The sequence below is a fragment of the Apium graveolens genome, chromosome 3 (assembly GCF_009905375.1).
Source record: "Apium graveolens cultivar Ventura chromosome 3, ASM990537v1, whole genome shotgun sequence".
Classification (NCBI taxonomy): Eukaryota; Viridiplantae; Streptophyta; class Magnoliopsida; order Apiales; family Apiaceae; genus Apium; species Apium graveolens.
In genome coordinates, this window is record NC_133649.1 from 279,275,640 (window position 1) to 279,303,443 (window position 27,804).

The window sequence follows — 27,804 nt, forward strand, 5'->3', positions numbered from 1 at the left end:
CTGCCACCTAGATTAGCTAAAATAGAATGCCCTAGTTTATTCAAAGTATATTGAGAATTGTTATTGTAGAACTGCTATATAGTTATTTGCTGAGTTTTATACTCATTGTTTTGTCTTAATCTAACCATGGCAGTTAAGCAAGAAGATGGCCAGACTTAGGCGCACTGCTCGTAAAAGCGTACCTGGTGGTCCCTATCGTGTTGAGGGCTTCCAGTTGCCAGAGCAGGTAGTACAGGTTATGAGTGAGCTCGCGCCTAGAAAGTGGTGTTTAAAGATACCATGGGTTATCTGTCGGTTCCCAGCCGGAATCGATATTGATCATTTAATAATAATTTGGGTTTGTAAGTTATATTCTGTGATTGGTAGTTGTAATCTTGTCTCATACTTTATCCTGTTGATCCTGTTAGTTGCTAATCGGGGTTTATGCATATTTTATTATTAGAATAGAGGAGTGTGAGTCCTCATTTCCTAACCCCGAGATTGAGGGCGTCACCCCTGCTGATGCCAAAAAGGGGGAGAAAGTAATTAAGTCCAAATGCAAAACTGATAAGACACTGAAGGGGAAGGATGATGAAAAGGATGACCAAGGAAACTCTGGAATGGTTAGAGGTCATAGTCAAGGTAGAGGTTTATCATCAAGAAAAGCTGAAATCACAAGTCACAGGACAAGTTCTGATACTGGAAAAAGAATTAGTTCTGCTACTGGTAAAAGGATAAGTTCTGATGAACTTTTAGATCTTGATGAAGAAATGTCAAGACAGTTATTTCTTCAGGAAAATCCAGGAATGGACTTGGAGAGTTTAATGGAAGAAGAAGCCATACTTAAATCAGAGAAAGTCACATCTAAATCTGAAGCTTCTGGTAAAAAGACACTTCCAAAACTCAAAGGCATTGTGATGAAAGAAAGGACAAATACTGAAGCAACATTGGCTAAATCACAACCGCAGATAGAACCAAGATCCAAGGGTAAATAAAAAGTTGGTGAACCTATCAAGGTTTATGTGCCTCATGAGAATGAAGAAATCACTGATGATAAGGATGATCTTGCTCTGACTTCAAGAAAAGTTTTTAAGACAACCTCTGACATGGCTCAAGTTGTTCAGAGTCAAGAGACAGTAAGTTCTGATATTCCGAAGAAGCAAGTAACCTCTGACATAGCTCAAGTTAACTTGATATCAGAAGATAAATCAAAGAAAATCCTACCAGGATTCACTAAAGCAAAACAAACTCAACCTTTGAAGACTGCTACAAGTGGTTTTGAAGCAAGAGTAGTTACCGGAAAGGAAGCAAGAGATAAAACTGGATTGGGAAGTGCTGATGAAATAAAAATACAGAACACTATCAATGATCCAACTTCCTTGAGTGAACCAGGTATTGGAGCACCTCCTAAGAGATTGAATCAACTATAATCTGTACAAATGATTTACCATACCTACTTGAAAGAACACATCTTGTTGTACTTCATGACAGATGGTAGGGTTTATCATATAAGGCAAAATGCCATTCCATTAAAGTATTTTGAAGAACTGGAGCATGTACTATTCTTACTTCAAGTGAATGACAGATTAACAGAAAGTGCTGCAAACTATTTGAAGGGTCAGATTCAGAGACATAAAAGGCTTTATTCTGTTAAGTCTGACAGCACATATCTTCCAAAGTACAGACATCACAAGGGTGATATAGTTGAAATGAAGCCCAACACTGCTAAGATTATAACTACCTTTCAGGGTTACAGGGCTGTGGAATTCAATCTTGAGTCTGATAAAGCATATTTGATCAGACTGGATCAGGATATAAGAAAAACTATGATTAATGATCTCAGGGCTGCAATCTTTCAAATTGGTGAAGATACTGCAGAGCTTAAAGATGCTAAAAGGAGGATGATTGATGAACTTAGCTATGCTGAGAAATGTTTGTTGAAGAACTATCTCTAAACAACTCCTGACATCAGAGATATCAGAAGATGAATCCAAGTCAAGATCTACAACTGCTTAAATTCTGATATTTGTACAGACTGAAGTTGTTATCAGAAGTTAAAGATTGGTAAAACTTTAAGGACTGTAAGTTGTAGTTATCTAGTCTAATTCTCATGCATTTGTACTTAATGTTTTTGACATCATCAAATATCTGTTAAACTTGTATATTATGCTAATTTACAAGTTGGGGGAGATTGTTAGATATATTTGATAATGTCATGGCTAATATGATTTATGTTTAGTTTTCAGATCTTACTTAAACAGGATAAATCAGTACTTACTGGAAGTCAGGACTTAAGGATATCAGTATTTATATTATCAGGAGATAATCATCAGAAGATGGATATCAGAACTTAAGTACTGAAGGACTTTCAGATAAGGATATCAGCTGATTAAAGGAAAGAAGATCGAGACAAACATAAGAAGAGATATGCATGAAGAAGGAATTCTATGAAGAATATAATACTTGGAAAAAAAGATATCTGATTGATATATTTTAGGAAGCAGAATTATATTCCATATCAATTAGCGATTATCTTGTAACTGTGTAGTATATAAACACAGACATAGGGTTTACACTATAAGTGTTGATATATTAGAGAAGATTATTTATTGTAACCCTAGCAGCTCTCGTGATATTTGTTCATCACTGAGAGGTAACAGTTCCATACTGTAACAGAGTTTATTGTTTCAATAAAGTTTGTTTTCTGTTACTTGAGTTATTAAAGTTCGATTTGATTGTACATTACACTGTATTCACCCCCTCTACAGTGTGTGTGTGACCTAATATTTTAAAAAATAAATATGCAAAGACTTCTGAAATATTTATAATTCATATTCCAGTTGATTTCTAATTAAGTCAAATTAATTTTGATTTACTAGAAATTAATCTGCTGCAACACATTAGCTGAGTTCTTGCCTTAGGATGAAGAATATAACATTCCAATTTCACCTACAAGTCTAGTGAAAGTTGCTTCACCCAAAGGTTTAGTAAAAATATTAGCTAATTATTTTTCTGTTGGAACAAAAATGAGCTCAATGGTACCATTTGCAGCATGTTCTCTAATAAAATGGTACCTTACATCAATGTGCTTTGTTCTAGAATGATTAACTGGATTAACCACAATATATATAACACTAGTATTGTCACACATAATTGAAATTTTGTGTAACACTAGGCCATAGTCCATTAGCTGATTTCTAATCCCAAGCACTTGAGCACAACAACTTCTAGCAGCTATGTATTCAGCTTCAGATGTGGAAGTTGACACAGATTGTTATTTCTTGTTATACCATGATACAAGTTTTTGTCTAAGAAACTGACAACTTCCACTAGTACTTTTCCTGTCAACCCTGCATCCAGCAAAATCTGCATCTGTGTAACCAACAACTTCAAAACCAGTTCCCTCAGGATACCATAATCCCAAGTTTGAAGTCCCTTTCAAGTATCTAAAAATCCTCTTAATAGCCATCAAATGTGATTCTTTTGGATTGGCCTGAAATCTTGCACACAGACATGTTGCAAACATGATGTCGGGTCTACTTGCAGTTAAGTAAAGCAATGATCCCATCATTCCTCTATAGCTTGAAATGTCTACACTCTTGCCATTTTTGTCTTCATCCAACTTTGTAGCTGTAGACATAAGTGTAAATGCAGGTGAACAATCAACCATACCAAACTTTTTCAATAAATCTTTGGCATACTTAGTTTGGCTGATGAAGATTTCATCACTTCTTTGACTAACTTGGAGTCTAAGAAAATAACTTAGTTCCCCCATCATACTCATTTCATATTCACTCTGCATAAACTTAGAGAATCTTTGACAAAGCTTCTCATTAGTAGAACCAAAGATGATATCATCCACATAAGTCTGAATTAGAATCATATCACCACCATGCAGCTTGTAGAAGAGTGTCTTGTCTGTTATTCCTCTAGTGAATTCATGTTTAAGTAGAAAATCTGACGGTGAGTCATACCAGGCTCTAGGTGTTTGTTTTAGTCCATAGAGAGCCTTGAGCAATTTGTATTCAAAGTTTGGAAATTATGGATCTTCAAAGCCAGGTGGCCGTTGCACATAAACTTCTTCTTCCAACTCACCATTCAGAAAGACATTTTTGACATCCATTTGATAAAATTTGAAATTTGAATGTGCAGCAAATGCAAGAAAGATCCTTATTGCTTCAAGTCTTGCAACTGGAGTAAAAGTTTCATCATAGTCAATTCCTTCCTCTTGTGAGTAGCCTTTTGCAACCAACCTTGCCTTGTTCCTGGTGACAATTCCATTTTCATCCATCTTGTTCCTGTACACCCATTTGTTCCAATAATGCTTTTGTCCTTTGGTGCAGGAACCAATTTCCATACTTTATTTATCTCAAACTGATTTAGCCCTTCTTGCATAACAGATATCCAATTAGGATCAAGTAGAGCTTCTTCAGTTTTCTTTGGCTCAATTTGTGACAGAAAATATGCATATAGACATTCATTTGCAGTTGCACTTCTGATCCTTACTCCAACATTTGGATCACCAATAATTACTTCTCTAGTGTGACTTCTATCCCACATTCTGGTGCGAGTTTGTTGACTAGAATTTTCTGTATTTTTGTCACCATTGGCATGACTTGCAGAACCTTCCTCTCTTTCTCCCCCTGAGTTTGTGCTATCAAATTCAGGTTTCTAAGATGAGTTTCCATTCTCATGGTCCACTTGTTCAGTTGACTCTTCATTTATTATGTGATTTGCATTGACTTCAACTTCATCATCAGAATCACTATCAATGTTGAAGTTTTCAAACTTTAGGACTTCAGCTTCATTTTTATCAAGGCATTCCAAATTTGGGCACTTATCATCATCAAAAGTAACACATGTATTTTCCATGATTTTCTTTTGTTCAGTCATATAGACTTTATATGCAGTTCTTTCCAATATCCCAGAAAAATTGCCTTAAAAACTTTAGAGTCAAATTTTTCCACATATTCAGAGTTGTCCTTTAACACATAGCACTTGCTTCCAAATACATGATGATGCTTCACAGTAGGCTTTCTCTTAGATAAGATTGAGTAGGGTTATTTGCCAACTATATCGCAAGATCTCAAGATTGAATAAATGAATTGTATCACAAAGTCTATATATTTTATATGAGTTACTAATTTTTGGACTCGGACATGTTTTAGATGGTACAACAGACAAAATTTTGGGATTCGAATTAACAAAGATCAAGAACATATGTACTTGTAATTTGTCCTTTTTTACAATGTACACATGAAAAACCTACAGAAAAAATTGAGAGATTTTTATTAGATCATTAACCAAGATTGACAGTGGCATTACATTGAAGATTGAAAGAGTTTCATTCGGAGTTTCTGAATTTAGTATAGACAAATGTAACCGTGAAATTTGGTCTAATGTAGTAATGTTAGATTATGAAAACTAAACAAGTGAAATGCATAGATTAAATATATATTGTCCATTTCGCTTCTTTGGGCTTTCTTATATGGCAAGATCTGTATTTTATCACATATGTATTATGTTCTGTAATGCTCTTATGTATTTGTTATTCGTTTTTCACGCACGGGTTCTATATATTACTATTTGAACCTGATGTATTGTGCTTAAATTTGTAACTTTAAAATACTATATTAATTTAAATACGAGTAATTATAGAATTTATAATATAAATATGTATTTTACTTTTAAGTTTAAGTTTATGATTTAAACTGTTGTATTTATAATATACATAATTAGTGAAACGAAATTAAAAGGTCCTAAATATTTATTATTTCTTACATTTAAGTTTTAACAGTCATTTTACATCAAAAGAAGTGTTTTTAAAGTCCTCGATTTAACCAATTAATTCCTGATTAATCTTTTATAAGATGTTCGATCGACTTCATTTTTGAAACCAGATTAGTTCCTATTGTTAATTTCATGGTTTCTGATGTCCCATTTGCATAACAGACTATCCCATTTGCCTTAACAGTTAGAATATAATATTATCTATCGAGCCATTGAATTTCACCTATAAATGTTTATTTACTGGAGTATATAATAATTAATTAAAATTAAAATACTATATTAATTTAAATACGAGTAATCATAAAACTTATAATATAAATAATATATATATTTGTTAATAAATAAGTAATATGATCAAGGAGATTTTAAATACTATCTCCATCACATTTCAATAATCCACTTTGTAAATTTCACACATATTACGAATTATAAAAAATGTAATATCCAGTTTATCGTTTTCACACAATAATACAACTTAATTTTTACACATTACATTAATTATACATACTCTAACAAATAAGTAAATATACATGTATATATACACACACAAAAAGTATAAAAATAATGTGTATTTTCAATTTCTATACAAACACATTATGAGTAGGGTCTGTTAATCAATATTAAAATTATAAAATTTGTATGGGTTAAAAAAGATGACAAATATTTTAAATTTTTTTTATTTTACAAAATGAACTAGTAAAATGAGACCGGGGGAAATAATCTAATATAAATTACATTAATTAACCACCAATTTCTGATTGATTATAAATTGTTAGTGGAACCAATTATATCCGATTTCCGATAGGAGGTAACATGAAAATTGCCAAGGGTCGAATTGAAATTGGGTAAAAGTACGAGGGCATATTTTGGAAAGAAAACGAGGGTTTTACATAAGGTTGGAAACTCCTTCTCACTTGCACAACTCACGCGACGGCGCGGCAACACAGCAGCAGAACCTGGGCTATATCGTCTAACTTCAGCACATACATCTCAATAATTTGTAAGACATACATCTCAATAATTTGTAAGTCCCTCTCCCTCTCCCTCTCCCTCTCCCTCTCCCTCCCTCTCTCTCTCTCTCTCTCTCTCTCTCTCTCTCTCTCTCCCTCTCCCTCTCTCTCTGTCGCCTGCTTATTAGTTAATATATGTGGATTATCGTTCTTCAAGCTTAATAAAACGATAGTTAGTGTGTAATCACCATTTGTAAAGAGATAGAGTGTATGTACTACACAATTACACTATTCTACATGACATGAATTTGTAAAACAATTCGTTTAATACTTATTCAAATGTTTATCTTCATCATACAAGCAATTTAATGATACTACCTGCTATTGTATGTGTGTATCTGTCTGTGTGTGTGTTGTGACCTACCACAGAGCCTCCACAAATAATAAAGTTAGGTCCTTTTGTAATCCTATAACATTTTACATTTATTCGAAAAACATACATGAAGAACATGAATAGGAAGATTACAAATATCAGCATTTAAAATGAATTAAGACTGTTGGAAGAGTGGATAGGAATTGTGGTATTATTGGTGCGTATGGTGATTTTTCAATTTTTTGTAATGAATGTATCTTTTGTCTGAACAGTGAGCCTTGGTCTTGTTTGATATAATGGGCAAGAAGAAGTTTATTGACAAGAAAAAATCAGCAACTTACCAATTGATAGCTCGTGACACTTCTGATCCTAATTACAATCAAGGCCCATCAGGCGACACGGTTTTTGTTAGGATCGATGAGAATCCTTGCTCATTTGAGAGTTTCAATGAAGATGCTGCTCCTGATTCTGACTCGATTTTTGGCGATGCTCCTGATGATAATGAAGATGAAGATGAGAGTGGAGGCTCCGGGAGGCAAGTGCAGCCCTCTTTTATGCCGAATGGAACACCAGCTGTGCCAGATAATATAAGGAAGGAAATAATTGAATTGGGGTTTCCTGATGATGGATATAATTATTTGGCGCATATGAGGGAGATCAAGAACACCGGTGCTGGTTCGGTGTACTATGAAAACCCCAAGGCGAAGCTCGACCAGATGCAAAATGATGTGAAGGTTGGTTGACTATTTTCTAGAACATATCTAGGACAAGTACATGCTCATTTTTATTTTTCATATACAAAATGTAGAAAGTAAAATAAAGGATGATATGACTTAGCTATGCGTGCCTTGGTGACTCTATGCTTATATAAATGCTAATTGTTATTTATTTCCTACTCAGAATTGCACTATATTATTCTTACAATTTAGATACAAAAATGTTGAAGATATGTTTCTTCAAATATTGTCAAAATTTAATTGCAATGAATATAATTAAAATAGCTTATTAATCTTGAGTTAAAGTTTACCTTCCAGGCACCTAAGCAACTGAGAGTTGTTATACAAGATTGTGCAATTGATCAGTAATATGTACTACCTCCGTCCCTCTCATTTCTTTACAGTTTTTTTCACATGCTTGACACGCATTTTAAGGCAACTATAAAGTATACTTCCGTAATTTATTTTTAAAATTTTCTTTTTTTGTATAAAAATTTGAACATTATATTTTTATTTAGAAGAAAAAAAAATTAAAAAATAATTATGCAACTACATTTAATAAGAGCATTAAAGTGTGTGCCAAGTCCCCGTCCCCCAATGTAAAGAATTGAGGGGGACGGAGGGAGTACTTTGTAGCCTAAAAGTGGAAATAATATTTGTAAAATGTTATTGGCTAATCCAATTATTATGAGAATCAAGTATCTTCTTCAGAGAGGGTGTTTTGTTCCAAGAAATAGCGCTTCTATGGTGAGGAATGGTGGATTAATCAAAAAGTGCAGAAGCTAAAAATTTGTTTTCTGTCGTTCTATATTCCCAAAGTATGCCATAGACAAGTCTTTTAAATATTTGAAGCATACATCATTGTAGTTCATCCTCCTTAGCAAGTTGATCCTGCAGATAATGGGCTCCAACTCTATGTTCAGGATACTTGTACTTTCTGCAAGTCAATAATTTAAAAGCTGACAACATTGCATTATTTGCTATTGAAGTTCATAAAGTTTTCTTGGATATATTAATGCAATAAAATTTTATCTAATATACTTGAACTGCATACAATTGTAATTTCTTAAGTTTTTGTTATGCTAAGTTAATTTTATCTGCTCTATAATTTTAGGCATATGATGCTTCAAGAATCGAGATATCTAAAGTGAGTAGTGAACCCTATGAAAAATCTATTTACAGTGTTGCATCAATGACTGCTGGAGCGAGGATACAGAAGGTGGTTGATCCTGAAGTTGCTGCCTTGCTGGATGACAGTGATTCAAGATTTGGTTCTGATGTTGAGGATTTGGAAGAGGATTTTGTTTTCAGTGCCAATCTTCCTGAAGAGGAAACCGAGGCTGAGTTTTACAAGCAGCAAAATGTTGTAGATGGACTTGTGGTGAACAGAATAGAAACTTCTGAGTTGAAAGCTTCCGATTTACAAGAAAACATCATGACCCAGTCTTTTGTGGGAGAAGGCAAAAAATTCATCCAGGGTGGTGGGGACAAGATTAGTGAGAAACCGCGAGTTCGTCGCCTTTTAGATGAGCAGTTTGATATGGTGAATATTCTTCATCTTTTAGTATATGCTAGTTATTTTGCTGCATTGTCATTACCTTGTTTGATTCAGAATGAGTTTTGAACGAGGCAAGTAGTTTCTGAATTCATTTTATGAAGCTTCTTTAAGTTGAAACCAATGTCTATTAGTCCATGTTTATCTTATGCCTAATTCTCGATCCCAATAAGTCAAAGAGGTCAATCAGATAGATGTCTTGAGGAAAAACATTTCAAACTTTGGATCTACTGTCTCATGGCGCCAATATTACTTATAAAGTGAAGTCTTTCTCTCAACAAACCCTAATGCACTTATTCATTAAGTATGATTCCCTCTACAACATTGTGTCTGAGTATCTTACTACAAGCCTGGTATCATGTATACTGTTCTCGGCAGTGTTTAAAATTGTACATGAATCTGTATGTTACTAGTGTTTGTGGTACCTGATTTTAAGATTTACCTGAACAAGTGAACTTCTTACTCTTGCATTTTAGTATGTTTTTAGGCCACAGGACCCCCCTCCCCCAACCTTCCCCAATTACTGGATCTATTGCATTCATATTTTTATGCTAATATGCATTTATAAGACTTTTTTTATAACTTTTACCTTGTATTTGCAGCTTGAAATTCAGGAATATGGTTCAGATGGTACAGATGAATATGGTGGGTTCATGGATGATGAAGAGGAATATCATGAACCCCTTGCAGAGAAGCTCAATCATTCTATTAAGTACCCTGTGAAGGATGATCTGGGACTTGAAGAGAAATATACAGCTCCTTCTGATCTTTTGCAAGGTGACAAGACAGTAAATGATGCGGAGTCGCCCGAAGGTGCAGCTAAAGTGATTAGGAGATGCATGGAATATGCTGAGAAGTATGAAAATGAATTAACAGACGAAGAAGTGGTTGTTCTAGAAGAAAGTAGCGATGAGTCAGAAATCTGGGATTGTGAAACTATTGTCACAACATATTCCAACCTTGATAACCACCCTGGGAAAATTGGGGTTCCAGAATTTAGAAGAAAGAAGAAGTTGGCCGAAACTTTTGCTGGAGCTCTTAGTGCACCTAGCAATATAATATCTTTGAAAGGAAAACAAATGCTTCCTGTTGAATTTTTGCCAGGCAGTAAAAAACCTGCCAAAGAAAAGGTAAAGGATGATGGTAATGTGAAAACTGAAACTGAGCTCTATAAGAGGAAGCAACATGGTCAAGAGTCAAAAGAGGAAAAGAAAGAGCGGAAGGTAATGTGGCAGCATTTTTTATAATTGTTGCTTGAAGTGTGTTTGCCATTATATGAAGCTGTTTGGTGTCTTTGCCTTTCTTTCCCCCTTCCCCTTCTGGGCCAATCTGAGTAGTTCATGTTAGTTGGTTGGCATGCGTAAAAAATATGGGTTGGCCCTCTGTACTTTCTATTGCTAATGAGTCGGCATACTTGTCAACATGACTTTGCTTTACTATAATGAGTCAGTACGCTATTATTTCATATTTGCGAAAGACTAAACTTACCATAACTCATCCAACTCTTCTATTACAAGTTTTCTTTATATATAGATATCAGCATTATTCTTAGTACTTGTTCTTACAGTCAGCTATGTAGTTTTAATACTCTGTTCTTTAATGCATTGATATTAGTGTTTGATTTCTATCCTGCAGGCTGCTGTTAAGGAAGAACGACGAGAAGCACGCCGGGCAAAGAAGGAATTGAAGGGGCTATTTAAGGGCGAAGCTCAGCATGCTCAGAAAGTTGCTGCATTTACTGGTCCATCTTCCATTCATCTCATGTAAGTGTCTGATCAGAAATTGAGTCGCATTATGTGTGGTAGACTCCTCGATTACAGTGTTTCGCGGTGATGTGGATAGTAACATAATATTACAACTTACAATATAGTGGATCCCTAACTCATTCAGCAATTGTATTGTACAATAGGTCATAATGTCATATTGATGGACATGCATGTCCACCTAGTTTGTTTATGTTTTTTCTGCTGGCATGTGGCACGCCTAACTATTGAGCTTTCACTTGCTTCTCTTCACAGGTGATATTTTTGTTTAGTGCTGGGTTTTCTTTCCCTGATTTGCTTGAACCGGCTGCTAAAATCCAGAGATCATTTTGACAGCTATAAATTGCACTATTGCATTGGCATGAGGAAAGCTATATGAAGACCAATATCTACCAGTATATTATTGTCTGCAAAGATGGTATTAGTAATTTGAGTGAAATTAGTGACATAGTTGGGAGCATACAATCTATGAACCTGAGGTATAGTTGATCTTTTGTTGAATGTTGGGCAATTTTTTTTTGTTTTGTAATTTGCTACATCTCTTTTGGACTTGGATGTACCCCACAATGAAAGCCTTTCTTATTTATAATTTCAATTATATTGTTCTTTTCCTTACCATGCCAAAATCTGCATGAGTACGCTAATTATTTCAGCGAATTAGCTGTCTTTGATGATATTTTGACATGTGCTATAGTAGAGATGCCACCCTCTTCCCTGTTTTCGGAGTTTAGACAGGAAGTAGAAGACAATTGCTGGCATTAGCTTCTTAACTTGAAAAGCAATAGTTACGAAGCAGTTGAATTTTGGTGCATCGTAGCTCTGTAGCATAGAAGTTCCACTGCAAATAAAATTGTTAGATTAATATAGTCGTGTATTATTTTCAAGAAGCTGCATTGATGAACCGTGAACGTCTCAGAGTATCATGTACCTGAGACCGAGTTGTAGGCTTGTAGCATAGACGCAGACAATGTACACCCACAAAGCTGATATACCGTGTGATACTAGTATCACCCTTTTCAACTTAAATTTAAAAATGAAATTGCATTCAGCAATATTTTATTCGCATTGCGTAGCCTTCTAGAGTTCCATTTCTGTCGAGAAACAAAAATAAAAAATTTCCGTTGCCGGGACTTGAACCCGGGTCTCTCGGGTGAGAGCCGAGTATCCTAACCAACTAGACTACAACGGATTTGTTGTTTGACATATTTGTCTAAACAGTCCTTAGCGACACCCAACTAAGGTAAAACAACATTAAACATTTAGGAGCCAGTTTGATTTGCCAAATTCTAGAATCGAGTATAAGTTTAGGCTATTTTAACCCCATATTTAGTGTTTGGTTGAATTTGATACTCATTGCTTAAACCACCAAGTTATGTGTTTTTTGTACCCCGGTAGCGAGGTGGATATACTGAATGGTATGAGTATCAACTTTAATTTTATTATTATAATTTTTATTTTACCAATTAAATGTAAATATTTAATATTAAAATAAATCTATGAATTAAAAATATATTAAAATAATAATGAAATTAATATTTATAATTAAATTAAAATTATTGACTTAAAATATTTTAAATTAAAAATATTTATTACAACACTCAACCAAACACATAATATTATATTAGATATAATACCGGATCTATATGTCATTTTAACCTGATTCTTAATTAAAATCTGATACCACATTTTGAAATAAACGACCTCTTAAATTATCGTGATATATCCAAAAAAAATTTGACAAATTAATCTGTTATGAAGAATTTTCGGGTAACAAAAAGAATATAAACCAATCTTAATCACTTGGGCTATGCGACAAATTAGTCGATATCTATTCTAAAAAATTATCGTACCCTTGAAAAAAGAGGAAATTCTCGGGCGAAAAACAGAACATGAGACAACCTTAATCAGCTGGGCTGGGCTGGGCTGTCGAATCAGATATAACTGAAATAGTTTAGATATTACACACCACGAAAGGCAGCTCGACTAAATCTGATGAAAACCAAGGTGACTGAGTTTACATACACTCAAATCAAACAATGAGATTCCTTAATCTTAACAAATATGAGAAGAAGTGCTCTGACATCCCCAACAGCACTTACCTTAAACATCCTCCAAACAGACACTCGTGCAGTTGCCAACTTTTACGCAGCCGCACTTCAACAATGTTTCCAACAACTCCCCTCCTCGTACTCCCTCACTCGCACCGTCCACGCTCACATGCTCACTTCCGGCTTCAACCCACGTGGCCATATTCTTAATCGTCTCATTGACATTTATTGTAAATCTTCTAATTTATATTACGCCCTCCATCTGTTTGATAATATTCCCCAACCAGATATTATTGCAAGAACTACAATGATCACTGCACATTCTGCTGCTGGGAATATAAAGGTTGCGAAAGAGATTTTCTATAGAACCCCGTTAAGTATGCGCGATACTGTTTGTTATAATGCTATGATTACTGCCTACTCGCATAATTCTGATGGGAATGCTGCTATTGAGGTGTTTCGCGAAATGAAGTTGTTGGGTTTTGAGCCGGATAATTTTACTTTTACGAGTGTGTTGAGTGCTTTGGCGCTTATTGCTGATAGGGAAACGCATTGTCAGCAGCTACATTGTGTTGTTGTTAAGTCGGGGACGGGGTTTGTTACTTCTGTTGTGAATGCGCTTATATCTGTTTATGTTAAGTGTGCGTCTTCACCGTTAGTGTTGGCATCGTCGTTGATGAGTGCGGCTAGGAGGTTGTTTGATGAGATGCCTTTTAGGGATGAATTATCGTGGACAACAATTATTACGGGGTATGTGAGGAATGATGATCTTGATGGTGCAAAAGAGGTTTTCGATGGGATGGATGTAAAATTGGCGGTAGCTTGGAATTCGATTATATCTGGTTATGTGCATAGAGGTTTTGTGCATGAGGCGTTAAGAATGTTTAGGGAGATGCATTTGTTAGGAATTAAGCAAGATGAGTTTACGTATACTAGTATGTTTAGCGCTTGTTCTGATGGGGGATTATTCCGTCTTGGGAAGCAATTGCATGCCTATATTATAAGAACCGAGAAATGTCCTTCACGGGACTTTTTAATATCTGTTAATAATTCATTGATTTCATTCTATTCAAAATGTGGTATGGTTAATGATGCAAAGAAGATTTTTGATAAGATGGAAGTGAGAGACCTCGTATCAGGGAATGCAGTTTTGTCGGCATATGTTAATGCAGGGAGAATTGAAGAGGCTAGATCCTTCTTCAGTAATATGTCTGAGAGGAACCTTTTGACATGGACTGTTATGATATCAGGTTTTTCACAAAATGGATATGGTGAGGAAGGTATAAAACTATTCAACCAAATGAGGTCGGATGGCTTAGGACCGTGTGACTATGCATATGCAGGAGCTATTACATCTTGTGCTGTCCTGGCAGCATTGGAGCATGGGCGTCAGCTCCATGCTCAACTTATTCAGTCTGGTTTTGATTCAAGTCTTTCAGCTTCAAATGCGCTGATAACCATGTATGCAAGATGCAGCGTTATTGAGGATGCAGACTGTGTTTTTCGTACCATGCCTTGTGTGGATTCAGTGTCTTGGAATGCTATGATTGCAGCTTTAGGACAGCATGGGAAGGGGGCTCAAGCACTGGAGCTTTTTAGCCAGATGTTGAAGGAAGAGATATTACCTGATCGTATAACCTTCCTTACAATTCTTTCAGCTTGCAGCCATGCAGGGCTTGTTAGAGAAGGAAGACACTATTTTGATTCCATGTACAACTTATATGGTATAACGCCCGGTGAAGATCACTATGCCCGTCTAATTGATTTATTGTGCCGGGCTGCAATGTTTTCTGAAGCAAAAGATGTGATTGCTAAGATGCCTTTTGAGCCAGGTGCTCCGATTTTGGAGGCTCTTCTTTCTGGTTGCCGGCTTCATGGAAACATTGATCTAGGGGTTGAAGCAGCAGAACGATTGTTCGAGCTGGTTCCTCAACATGATGGAACTTATGTGCTTTTGGCAAACATGTATGCCACTGCGGGGAGGTGGGATGAGATGGCCAAGGTGCGAAAGTTGATGAGAGACAAAGGGGTGAAGAAGGAGCCTGGTTGCAGCTGGATTGAGGTGGAAAACAGTGTTCACGTGTTCTTGGTTAATGAAATTGATCACCCTGAGGTCCAAGGAGTATATGAGTATTTGAAGGAACTGGTACCAAAAATGAAGAAATTAGGATATGTTCCGGACACTAAGTTTGCGTTGCATGATATAGAATCTGAACAGCAGGGGAATAATCTATCGACACACAGTGAGAAGCTCGCAGTTGTGTTTGGGCTTCTAAAACTCCCCGCTGGAGCTACAGTTAGAGTCTTCAAGAACTTGAGAATCTGTGGGGACTGTCACAATGCATTCAAGTTCATGTCCATGGTAGTTGGAAGAGAGATTGTTGTGAGAGATGGTAAGAGGTTTCACCATTTCAAAGAGGGCGAGTGTTCTTGTGGCAATTACTGGTGAAAGAAGGCAATTGCTACAATCATCCAAGGCTTTAGATGTAAATTATGTTATATTCATAAACACAACGGCCAGAAGTTGGCTGGTAAAGAGTTGAGATGAATTCTTCAATGTAGACCTTGGGGGAGAGCTCTTTGCAAACTTTGGGGGGAGGTGGGGGGGATCAAAAATTAAACTCTGAATTCATAGCCCAAGAACGCTGAATACTGATGAAAGTTACGAGTCGACAAGATGAACCGATGAAGCATAGTAGTAAAAACTTGGCAATCTCTGTAGGTTTTATGTTAATTCTTTAATTATTTGAATTTCATCTGATCCAAAGAACCGCTGATAGAATTGCTTGTTCTGGAACGTTCATATCATAATGAATATTCAATTTCGAAACTAAAAGCTGGCACAAAATTGTTATGCTGCAGGTTTTGTTTTTCAACATGAAAAACATTTTATTAAAAGATCCAAGGGACGCTTGGTTAGAATGAGCGGAATAGAGGATGGAATAAAAAAATCAAAGGTGAAACATCCGATGTAAGAGAGAACAATGGAAAAACAAAAAAAAATTGTAATTATACACGAAGAGATCTCTAGTTTAAATTTGTATTGAATAGGATTTGTCCCATAAGCTCCTCTGCACAATTGTATCCTATGTATTATTTTTTTGCTAGATATATCCTATGTATTTTAATTCGGTTGACATAATTATTACTTCAAATACAGAGATAAAAATGAAAATTATGAACTTCATAATTGACGAAAAATCATGAATGTAATCCCAATATACTTCACAAGTTGCAGGTTTAAAAGAGAGCGTCAAGAACTGCATGACTAACTACTGCATTATAAAAGTTATAACCATATACACATGGAAAGCTACACTTGTCTAATGAAAATTATGATTTCAGGACAGCTCCTTCAGTTATTTTCCATCCTGACGCAGAATAGGCCATCTCGTACCTCGTCGTGTAAGTTGTATTGTAAGAGTCATTGTTTTCTGGATGGCCTGCATCAGTTAGTTGTGCAGACTCTTCAAGAGTCGCTTCTACGATGGCACGTCGCCCATCCAATGAAATTGTTACACTATCAATGTTAAGGTTTGATAGAGAGTAGTCCCAGGACCAACCATGATGTGCAATCTCCATTGCACGATCTTCCCAAATCTTTAGCATTTGGCCATCCAACACCTGATATTTCAATTCTCATTGTCAGACCAGCTAGCAACTTACAAAGAATAAATTAAAAATTCAAGTTAATCGCATTACTTAATTACAATTAAGGCGATATTTCATTTTTTCTATGGTCAAGGACGCATGATATATTTGAATAGAAAAACATTCACATAAAGCCTTTCCGCAATATCATTTGAGAGAATTGCTAACCTCAGACAAACTTCCAAAGCAATGGTTACATCCAAGGGCCTGAGACTTGATATTCTGCCACTTGCGGACTAGACCTTCTGCTAATCTTACATCCATTCTAGGCATTACTTCCAAATTTTCGCCTATGGAAGAACCTACAGAACAGAATGTGCATTTAACTTGAATGATGATTTAATGCAGAATATATTCTAGGGATGATTATAAAGTATGCCCAAAGCTGGAATGTGTAAACCAAATTAAACAATGATTATAAACAGATCGTACCAACATTGTTGACATCAGAAGCCATTGCTGAACCTTTATCTATATGTGAAACAATAGATTTGTTCCTCGATGGTAAAAACTTCAAGCCAGCTAAAGTCAAAATTCCAACTACTACGCCAGCAACCATGATCTTCACACTTGCATCTTTTATTCTGTAAGTCATCATTTCCTGTTCGAGTAAATCATCAGGCCTATCTTCCTCTAAATTGCTGATTATATAGGCAGAATTATCTGGATCACGCTGACCTCCATACTCTTCCGACTCAAGTGTATACTCAGAACTGCTTACCGCCCCATTACCTTGACGTCTCACAGTTGCTTCCCCAGGACCAAGAGGAAAAACCTTCTGCAATGCTTGGATAACACTAACCTTTACACTGTCAAGCACTGCAGTAGCTTCGGCTCCAATTCTTGCTATGGCTGCCGCAGCAGCTAACGGTGAACCACCCACTCTTTCTAGCCTTTCTAAATATCTAAGGACGGTGGGTTCATCGTAATAATCCCGCAGTTTGAACACAATATTATCGGTTTCTCTAAATCTAGGAAAGACCACTTCCATCAACCACGTTTCCAATAGCTTACAAAGTCCAGGAAGGAGATCAATTTCACTGTCCACAATAGAATTTTCAGTCACAAAGGTAACTATTGACGGATCTCTATAAGGTGAGTTCTCACTGTCTAATCCCAACCACGAGCAACACTCGTCAACTTCTCCCACAAGAAGTGAGCAGAGACCTCTCTCCAGTGCAAAATCAATCTCGCAATTTTGTTTATCGGTATAGAAAGATATAGAGTTCCCTAAAGCTGTTACCTTGGTTTGCTGGAGTTGTTGAAACAGGTTATCAGCATCTCGTATGAGGTGAGGTTTTTTACCTAAAAAGGCTTGAGCAACAAGTGCAAGTGCAACTCCATAAACTTCAAAGCTCTGTGCTGGTATGTTGCTTGGTGTAGCAACAAAGAGATCAACCTTGAACAGTTACAAAAGAAGGGGTAAAGGGAAATATCAACAGAGAACGTACATGTATATAATTAAAAAAAATGAAATGAAAAATGATTAAATGTATAACAGGTGAATTTACAACATAGAAGGAAACTTCTAATTCAACATAAAACTAACAATGGTGTCACCTGCTCAGCTGCAGTCATATATAAAAAGGCTTCATTCATAAAATCTTCACGGGTAAATCCTCCAGAAACAGCAGTTGCACCACCACCTCCGACAGCCCACAAAATATTGCGCACACCTTGAAGACCCTCTGCCCTCTTTGACAAATACTCATCACCAAGTGGCAAAGCTAAAAGTTCCAAAACATAACGTGGTTTGATCTCCTCCAGTGTCTCATCAATTTGTGCTTGTAAATCCGGTGCAAGACTACTTGCACCTTCTTCCTGCATGGAGATGCAAGCTCAGTAATCTTACATAAAATGGTATACAATATATCACCCTAAAACAAGAAATATCAGGTGCTATGATGATATGATATATCTATCTTATTGCTTCAGTTTGGTAGACGAGTAAGCTAATGCATGCCCAAATGGATATTAAATCATATCACTGAATCAATAATAAACTAGTTCAGTTCAATGCTCCCACCACCTTATCTCTTAAGAATAAGAGAAGTAAATGAAATTTCGGGGTACGAAAATCCAGAGCTCCACACATCCAATACAATTACGACAGCAGATAGTTTAAGTGTTTAACATATACTGACAGAACCCTATTTTCTCAAGACAATGAGCATGAAGTAAGGGTACAAATGCGTAACTGCCACAAGAAAATCAGTATCAGCACTGTACGCAAGTGTTTGACATTATACTGGTTGGAACAACTGAATGTCACTGACTGACAAATGCATCATGAACTCTAAAGAACTATATTGACTTTTTCATACTATTAATAGTGTTCATGGCAACATTGAACAACAAAAGTAAACACAATTCATCAAAGTAGGAAGTGGTAACTCAGGATTTCTTAGTACCAACTGTCAAACAGTAGTTTCATACATAAAGTTCATTCATTCATAAATTAGTTAAACCAAAAAAGATCGACAACCTCTTAAATCAAAGAGCTTTCAAAAACCTAACCTGCAACAACTTTAATGCCCTCTCAAGACATTCACAGCCCCTAACAAAATCCGGGGGAGATAAGGCCATAGCAGTCCTTGAAAAGTCAACATAAGCAAGTGCCATAGCCAAGACAACATCTTGCTTAAAAGATTTGGGCAGCCTCTCCCTTAACAAACTCTCCCCCACTTGTAAAACAACTTCAGTCTCTCCTGATTCTTGCAACAAGCATAATGCTCCAGGAACCTGCAAAAAGATTCAAACTTTACTAATCCTTAAACATTCCCCAACCACATAAACCTATCTTACATAATCAAAAGGCACAATATTTTAACATAAAACTATACTTAAATCTCTCTCTCTCTCTCTCTCTCTCCCCCTTCACTCCCTCTCTCTATAAAAGGAAGTAGAGAATAGACTTACATTATGAAAAGGGACTTGAGTAACAATAGTATCATACTCATCATTAGCAAGACTCTGATTATACTCTCTTTTAGACCGAGGATTAACAAGAGTCTGACAAGCAGCATCAAGAATCTGTCTTCTACTAATCAAAGCATCATCACTAAACCCAAACTGGGGTTGTTGATTAACTCTTTCTTCATAAGCCCTTTTAATCCCATCACCTAAAAAGTGTGTTTCCACACCCAAAACTCTATAAAAATCAATGGGCATAGACACATTGCGTTCAGGAGAAGTGGGAGCAGGTGGGTAAGAAAGAGAAGGTGTAGAAGGTTCTAGAAGGTCTGAATTAGAAGGGAAGAACTGGAAATCGGAGATGAGACGGTCGGCCCATTTGCTGGCGGAGAAGCTGGTGGTGTTGGGGTTGTGGCCGCCGTTAATGGCGGAGAGTTTGGTGGGTTTTTTGGGGTTTAGGAGAGGAGAGAAGAGAGATGGAGAGCATATTGATATGCTTAAGCGGCTTAGAGCTTCCATTTAGGGAAAGAGTGAAGAGTGGGAAGAAAACAAAGGGAGAAATGATGATGATGCGAGTGATGGAATCCTCACAAAATATCCCTGCATTAATCTTTTATTTAAATTAACAAATTCACATTAATAGTACATATTTCAAATATATTGTTTAATATTTATTTTAACAATAAGATTTGATTTTAGATTTCTAAGAAAAATATTTAAAGTTTAGTGCTTCTAACTACGTACTCCGGTGAGTATAAAGAGATTTTTAACGTGAATACGTGGATTTAATTGTAATTATTAATTAAATTTAAAATTTTATAATTAAAAATACAATCCTTACTCATATAATTTCCTAAATACAGGCGTATTTTTCTTAAATATTTATCTTCCAAAAAAATAGAAAAATAAGTATTTTTTTAAAATACAAATAAATTATTTTTTATTTTGAAAAATCTTAAATTAACCTTAAACTCGTAATCCAAGTCCATTTTACACCCTATCAAAACGAAAAATTAAAAATAAACATCAGAAATAAACTTGTGGAGAATATATTCTCCAAAAATATTACATTAAGGCACGGAAAAGAGTTGAAATGTTCCTTTAATATGACGTTTGACTTTTATGCACACACTTCTAAGGGTTTTGACCGCATAGTTCGAATAATTATTTTTAATTTTCTTTTTTTATGAATAAAAATATAAAACTAAAACTTTAATTTAAAAAAAAAAATTTTGAAAAATATTATTTTATCTATCCGGTCAAAGCACTTAGAAATTTGTGCACGAAAGTCAAACATCATATAAATAAAAGAGTATTAACTAGATCGAATTTAATGTTTGTTTATCTACACACTATTACATTGATTGAATTTAAGGTTTTGATTTCAGCACATTAACCATATACCAGACACTCTCTTAGCCAACCATCTTCCAAGGATGTAAGAAGAAATGTCTTATTAATTACTGTAACACCAAATAAATATTCACTATACACACAGTATTAATAGCCAAACCACAGTACAAAGCCAACGTCGCCGTGATAATATACAGTGTAAAACTTCAAATTTCAGACAGAACAGATACATTCTTGGATAGTTTAAATTGATACTATCTAATGATATACTACTAACTATACCCATTATTTCCCGACTCTCCAGAATCTCATTTCCTTCATGCTGATGTCAAACCTTCAGGGAATTGGTAATTATCTGGATCAGAAGAGATGAACCTGCGACAAGCATATAAGACAGCCGAATGGAAACCACTTGGATTGTCTATGAATACAAAATGGCCACCCTGAAATTATAACAAGATGCTTTCAGTAATTTTATTATTTATACGTGAGCTTCAATATCAATGCTAGTTTTTAAAACAGGTAATACACTGGTAAATACCAAACTACATCTTGGCAAAAAATAAATAAGTAAATAAATAATACCAAACTACAAAAGAAGTGAAGCGAAATGAATAGAGACCTGAGGGACTCTAATAATATCGCATGGAACATTCATATTCTTGCGAGCTTCTTGTGCCCCTTGGTAACTCATCCAATCATCAAAACCATATATAAAGCTGGTCGGCACCTTCCATTCCGAGGCACTGCACAGAAGAGGTGGGAAAATTTGTATACATTACTATAAATATTAACAGTATCCTGCATGGCTCTCTTTAAATTCAACAAAAACCACTTTCACAGTGAGCTTTAATTTTTTTCTTAATCAATTATATTTGGAACAAAATCACACAGAGCACAAAGAAATTATGATGCAATTTTTATTGCCTATATATAATATGGTAAATTTGCCAACAGGTTAGCTTTGATTTTCTAACCATATCCACAATAGGCATCTTTTAACTTCAAGTATCTGTACGAGTCGTAAATATTAGATATGACGGCCAAAATAATACAGATCTAGAAAATTTTTCTAAGGCCAAGTCTGCAGAATCTTCTATATAATGTTTAAGATATCCACCTAAAAGATTGTTTTCGGACCAAGTTGAACATGTAATGTGCAGATATTTTTAAACACATACATCATGCACTGCTGTAGGCATATTTGTTTCGGAAGTCTGACAGATCTTAGAACAGATTCACCAAACACTCACGTAAGGTGATGCAGATAAAAAAAAAAAATCAAACCACGAATGGGCATAATAAAAAACCTGCAAATCTTTAACCAGATATTTATGACAAAAGTTTTTTCAATGGTTTATCTTATCTTTCAAAATCTCATTTATTTTCTTATTCCAATATAATGTGCAAGAGTCAGGCTAGCGTTAAATGGACACAAAAAAGCACCTTACTATAACTATTTCATTCTGTTTAAATAAGAGGTTACCTCTGCAAGAGAGGACTCCTGGCAAATGCTCCAAAGGAGAATATATACTTTAAGCATAGCTCTCCACTAGCTTTGGCCGCAAGAGTATGGTACACGTAATCTTCAATAAAAATAAAAATGTTAGAACCCAATAGTTAGAGTGAATCCAGCACAAAAGTTTCAATATAGTGTACCTGTCAACAATTTGGACTCGTCTTCAGTCAAAACATCTCCAGTTGAATATGAACCAAATCTAGCTGTCGTATACTTGCGAACCAAATCAGGACCCCAGGGACCTAAACCTCTGTTCATTTTGAAGTCCAACAGATATATCAGTATACAAAATTATAGAAAGAGGCTAATAATATTTACACCAAGAAAAATAATAAAAATACCTGATTATTTTCTGGGGAGTAAAGTTAGACTCCCATAAATGATTTATAATGGCCCCTTTCCACGTTGCCCTGAAGCGGGTAAGCCGCTCAGACTGTTCTGACTCTTGTGAAAACCCCGCAGATCCCACTAAAACCAAATGTTTTACGTGCTCAGGATGCTATAAGTATAAAAGAAGAAGGAAATAATCAGAAATCACGTGGGACCTCAGATATGACATTACAAAAAATTAAAAATTCAACCAAGCAAAATGCTATTACCTTGAGAGCATATTTCGCAGCAACATACCCTCCAAACGAATGTCCTAGTAATATAAAGTTGCTAAGATTCTTGGACTTCCGCCATTCCTCAAGAGAATCAATGAACCATGCCTCAGTTTCTGTATTTTACAACAGATAATAGTTATAAATAACATGCTTCCAAAAAATCTGTTTTTTAAGTCTAACAAAGGTCTCAACTAGAGTATGTTAATAATATTTGCACAAGAAATTAGGTTGCGTCTCTACAATGATACAAAATTCAGTTTACTGTAACATGACCAACCTTCAGTGCTTTTGCATGTAAAGTCAGGCCTGCTCGATCCGCCCCAACTGCACCAATAAAAACAAGGTGAGATAACTATTGCATTCAGATACAAACACCTTTGGCCCTGAACAGGTCTTTCCAGAGGAACAATTTCTACAAATATACTCATATAGCATTTCAACGAGGCACAACCACTTAAATGGATGAAAGCTAGATTGTAAAGCTATAGTATTGGTCACATGAGAACATTTATCGATCTTAAAACTATTTCACTCAAGTTAACAATTCATACAACTAGTGCCAAAATACACACACAAACAACCCCTTATACTGGGATAAAATGCTGAAGCAACAAGAAGTAAAATCGAAAGTTTCAATTCGGTTTATTATTCCAATACTTAAAAAGAAAATGGGATGTCGAAGGGCATTGAGACTTCAAAATTGCAGTAATCCAGAGTAGTCAAAAAGGTCTATAATGAATGTCATTATCCATTGCTCAATAAGAAGCAGGGACACTTGGATTACCTGCCGAGTCCGTGTCGGATACTCGGACATACGTATCCCCGTATTGGACACGCGGACTCTTCCGGTATACTAATTTGAAATTTTATTTTCAGAAATTGTAGTCCAAATCTATGTCATCAAACTACTTTCCCCAAATTACATATCCATATCTTTTAGTTATCACAGAAGTGTCAATTCTCATATTCATTTTTCATAAACTAAAAGATTGTACTGGTATTTTTGTGTCTTAGCTTAAAGATTATACATTTGTTTCATTTTTCATGCAATTTTTGGTTTTCTTAATAGGTTTTAATATGATTAACATGAAATATATATGAATTTTTTATTTATATATGCTGTGCCCCCCTACATATTTGTCGAATTCCAGTATTCCCGCACTACGCAATCGCACTCCCGCACCCGTGTCCTTGCTTGTAACTCGTTGACTTTTACCGAGAATCATGAGCCAGACACAAGGTGCACATTGTAATATGTTTTTCTACTCAGTTGTTCAGTTAATATTTACTTCTTGCCTTGTACAGGATAATATTGGGACACTGAGATTGTTGGTTGACCAAATTGGTCTTGTTCGTTATAGACACAACAATTGTTCAGAAGTATCTATCTACGCTGCTTCTTTGTTGGAGAACTACTCTCAGGATTGTTCCTTAGAGATTGGTGGGGTTCGCCTACAAATTGATCGTGTTTAACAATCTTGGTAATTAGCCATGAATTATTTAGCATTGCATTCTTCTTGTTGACAGTATCCTGAGTTCGTAAAAGAATTTTGTGTGTTACCTCTAAATGGTTCCATCATCCATTTTTTTCAACCCTTTTCTTAACCTCGCCCTATTGTTAAATACTGGTTCACGGATAGGGAAAACATGTTTGGCTTTGAAATCTAGAATTTGTCTCACTAAGGATATCATAATAGCATGACTAGTGACACAAGGCACAAGAAATATTGTAATACAACTGATTTAACAAGTAATGTAGCATGAACTAAGTTGGCATTTGTCAACAGACTCACCCGAGCTGATCAATAGCGATAACTTTGAAATGCTTGGCAAGAAAATCAAAGTTTCTAAAGAAAAAACCCTGAGAAGCACCATATCCATGTACCATCACAAGTGTGGGAGAATCCTCTTTGCTATCAAAAGTGACTGTATTGATGAATCTAGATTCATTGCTTGTGGAGCGAAACCATCTGACTTTAGATCCAGGTGGTCCAGACCCTATATTAACGTTTTCCTGAGTGTATGGAGTCCTGATATTTATTCAAACATATATTAGAATTCAGAGTTTTATTTTACGAAGCAGGATGTCAAACAAAGTGTATTTCATCACAATTCAATGCTTCCTAATTTAATATGCAATGCTGGCAATGAAACTACATCTCCAACTATGAGGTCCTCAAAATTTTAATAAAACACATAAAACTAATATTTCACTCTTTATCCGTTGTTAGGATGCAGCCGAAGTAGAAAAAGGAGGAAACTTGGTGGTTGAAACAAAGTAGATGGATCCAGAAGGAATGCATTAGTCCCCAAACTCTAATCTCAATTAAATTTAATTTCATAAATGTATTAGTAGTGGAATTTGTGTGTAACTTCATGATCTTATGCACATAATTATAAGTTACTAAAGCTCTCTGTTCAAACTATATCATGATCCTATTAGACATCTATGTATACTTGATTATCGATTTCGAGAGGTTTGAAAAGCATGTTTGCCAAAGTAGACATCTGCAGTGCATATTGAGTATTGACTATAATTGCAAGGAATTTTCTTTTGTGTGCCCACTAAGTACTAAAAATTACTACCTTCGTCTGCCTCAATTCTTTACGAAGACTCGATACGCACTTTAATGCTCTTATTAAATGTAGTTGTATAAAAAAAATTTAATTTTTTTTTCTTCTAAATAATAATTTAATGTTCAAATTTTTATAAAAAAAGAAAATTTTAAAAATAATTTATAGAATTATACTTTATAATTGCATTAAAATACGTGTCGAGCATGTGAAGAAAAATGTAAAGAAATGAGGGGCCGGAGGGAGTATAAAATTGTCTCATTTTGATTGGCGGAGATTTTATATATGTAGGGGTCCATCATCATTAAATAGTTGATTGGGTTAAATTTATGAAATTACCATAGAAAAACCGTAATTGTAAATTCATAAACATAAAATGATACAATACACAAAAGGCAAAATACAATATGTGTAGAGAGGGGGAGAGAGGGGGAGAGGGAGGGAGGGAGAGAGAGAGAGAGAGAGAATTATACTTAATAAGAGAAAGAAGGCGTTTCTCAGCGGCGATGATGTGATCGGTGGAGGTAGGGATCCAGCGTAGAAGCGAAGGCCACTTGGACGATTTCTTGGTCGTCGTGGTTGTTACTGTAGAGGGGGAGCTAATTTCTTCCGCCATAGCAGCCGCGGCCGATGATGATTTGAATTGATAACTACTACTAGTACGATTATTCCTAATAAGCCTTGGCCCAAGTTTCATACGATTTGTTTCACTTTACTATTAACTTTTATCCAACACCCTTTCAATTTGTTGTTTGGCTTGGCGATGATTGTACGGTGGTGCTAGGCGGTCGAATTACACACATTTAACAAACAAATAACGAAACTTCGAAGAAATGCAAGAGATGTGATTTCAATGGACTCGCATCCTTTTTCATTCTTTTTTAATATATAGTATTATTTTAATTTTAATATTTCTAGTGACGTTTGTAGTGACGTAAGGTCATCCACCTTGTTTCGGTTCACTTTTTCGTTCTTTACTTCTTTCCTACCGTAAATAACTGCGACGAAAAGTCACTTTAAGTTAAAATTTAATTGTAGAAATTTTTTATGTAATATTTATAATTTTTTAATATAATGTGATTAAATGATTACTTTTTATTATAAAATAGTCGATTCAACTAATAAAATTATTTGAATTTTTTTTATACTTGCTTACTTTTATAGACAGTAGAACCTCTATTTTAAAAATACTATATAGTAATAATCTCTTTATTATAATAAAAATATTATATAGTAAAAATCACTTTATTATAATAAAAAATTACTGTCCGAGTTGGGCTAGTTATAATTAAAAATAACCTCTATATTTTAATATTCAATATTTTTTATAGGTACATCCTTACTTAATTTTATTCTATATAAAAATAAAAATACTTAAAATTATATATATATATATATTCTTACATAAATAAATATGAAAGATGATTTAAAATATTTATTGAATGATATATCGTTTTGATTAACACTGCATCATTAGTTTGAGCGTCATATGATCAGCTTATTCTCAATTTGTTCAAATAATTCATGTATTTTATATTATATTACATAATTTGTCTTAAAAAATTATGATATCTTTTAAATTCATGTATTCAAGATATATAATATTTTTTTAATTAATTTTTAAACTCAAAATTTATATGTCAACATATACTAAAGAATAACTTCTTTATAATAATACTTTTTGTCGACTCAATCATAGCATAAAGGTTCTATGTAATATTTACACCCTTGAATTTTTAATTGAATATTTTAAAATTATGATTTTGACGTGCACTATTAAAAAACTAATTTAAATTCTCTTTCCACTTTATTATATTATTATTTATGTACTTAAGAGAATGAAAAAAAATTCAAAACAAGTTAAATTTTTCCTAAATCTTAACTTCTCCCATTTGTAATTAATAGTTTTATACTAATAATATACGGTTTAAGCGTTTATACATGTGACCTCACAAATAAAAATTATATTGTCAATGTTTGAAACACATGTGTTGTGGAATAAACAGCTGAGTGTG

At 34.9% G+C, this 27,804-nt stretch overlaps 4 protein-coding genes and 1 non-coding gene across 7 annotated transcripts; 2 read left to right on the forward strand and 3 right to left on the reverse strand.

Moving 5' to 3' along the window:
- The first annotated feature begins 6,576 nt into the window (after nucleotides 1-6,576).
- LOC141713426 (uncharacterized) lies at nucleotides 6,577-11,737 on the forward strand. Of its 2 annotated transcripts, none has more exons than XM_074516848.1 (6): nucleotides 6,577-6,793; nucleotides 7,365-7,826; nucleotides 8,923-9,351; nucleotides 9,966-10,586; nucleotides 10,999-11,126; nucleotides 11,382-11,737. In XM_074516848.1, exons 2-6 carry the CDS (start codon nucleotides 7,389-7,391, stop codon nucleotides 11,383-11,385), a joined length of 1,620 nt encoding a protein of 539 aa, XP_074372949.1. In that variant the 5' UTR covers nucleotides 6,577-6,793; nucleotides 7,365-7,388; the 3' UTR covers nucleotides 11,386-11,737. The 2 variants fall into 2 exon arrangements, with proteins under 2 accessions (XP_074372949.1, XP_074372950.1); XM_074516849.1 differs by having other exon boundaries at nucleotides 6,577-6,769.
- A 505-nt stretch (nucleotides 11,738-12,242) lies between these two features.
- Nucleotides 12,243-12,315, reverse strand: TRNAE-CUC (transfer RNA glutamic acid (anticodon CUC)). The gene has a single exon. It is a non-coding gene; the product is annotated as a tRNA-Glu (tRNA).
- Nucleotides 12,316-12,992: 677 nt separating this feature from the next.
- LOC141713427 (pentatricopeptide repeat-containing protein At1g25360) lies at nucleotides 12,993-16,229 on the forward strand. 2 transcript variants are annotated; one of them, XR_012571955.1, is made up of 2 exons: nucleotides 12,993-15,892; nucleotides 16,037-16,229. XR_012571955.1 is itself a non-coding variant. In XM_074516850.1 (1 exon), exon 1 carries the CDS (start codon nucleotides 13,188-13,190, stop codon nucleotides 15,621-15,623), a length of 2,436 nt encoding a protein of 811 aa, XP_074372951.1. In that variant the 5' UTR covers nucleotides 12,993-13,187; the 3' UTR covers nucleotides 15,624-15,966. The 2 variants fall into 2 exon arrangements, 1 of the variants encoding a protein (XP_074372951.1); XM_074516850.1 differs by lacking the exon at nucleotides 16,037-16,229 and having other exon boundaries at nucleotides 12,993-15,966.
- A 108-nt stretch (nucleotides 16,230-16,337) lies between these two features.
- Nucleotides 16,338-20,328, reverse strand: LOC141713428 (protein ACCUMULATION AND REPLICATION OF CHLOROPLASTS 6, chloroplastic). Its single transcript, XM_074516851.1, has 6 exons — nucleotides 19,745-20,328; nucleotides 19,343-19,567; nucleotides 18,386-18,646; nucleotides 17,258-18,224; nucleotides 16,994-17,127; nucleotides 16,338-16,798 (listed from the first exon to the last, which is right to left on the reverse strand). Exons 1-6 carry the CDS (start codon nucleotides 20,255-20,257, stop codon nucleotides 16,508-16,510), a joined length of 2,391 nt encoding a protein of 796 aa, XP_074372952.1. The 5' UTR covers nucleotides 20,258-20,328; the 3' UTR covers nucleotides 16,338-16,507.
- An 847-nt stretch (nucleotides 20,329-21,175) lies between these two features.
- LOC141713429 (1-acylglycerol-3-phosphate O-acyltransferase-like) lies at nucleotides 21,176-26,650 on the reverse strand. The gene is made up of 9 exons (XM_074516852.1): nucleotides 26,263-26,650; nucleotides 25,009-25,245; nucleotides 23,493-23,539; nucleotides 23,210-23,328; nucleotides 22,952-23,109; nucleotides 22,751-22,860; nucleotides 22,578-22,677; nucleotides 21,714-21,837; nucleotides 21,176-21,534 (listed from the first exon to the last, which is right to left on the reverse strand). The coding sequence occupies exons 1-9, from the start codon at nucleotides 26,484-26,486 to the stop codon at nucleotides 21,409-21,411; spliced, it is 1,245 nt and encodes a 414-aa protein (XP_074372953.1). The 5' UTR covers nucleotides 26,487-26,650; the 3' UTR covers nucleotides 21,176-21,408.
- Nucleotides 26,651-27,804: the final 1,154 nt, after the last annotated feature.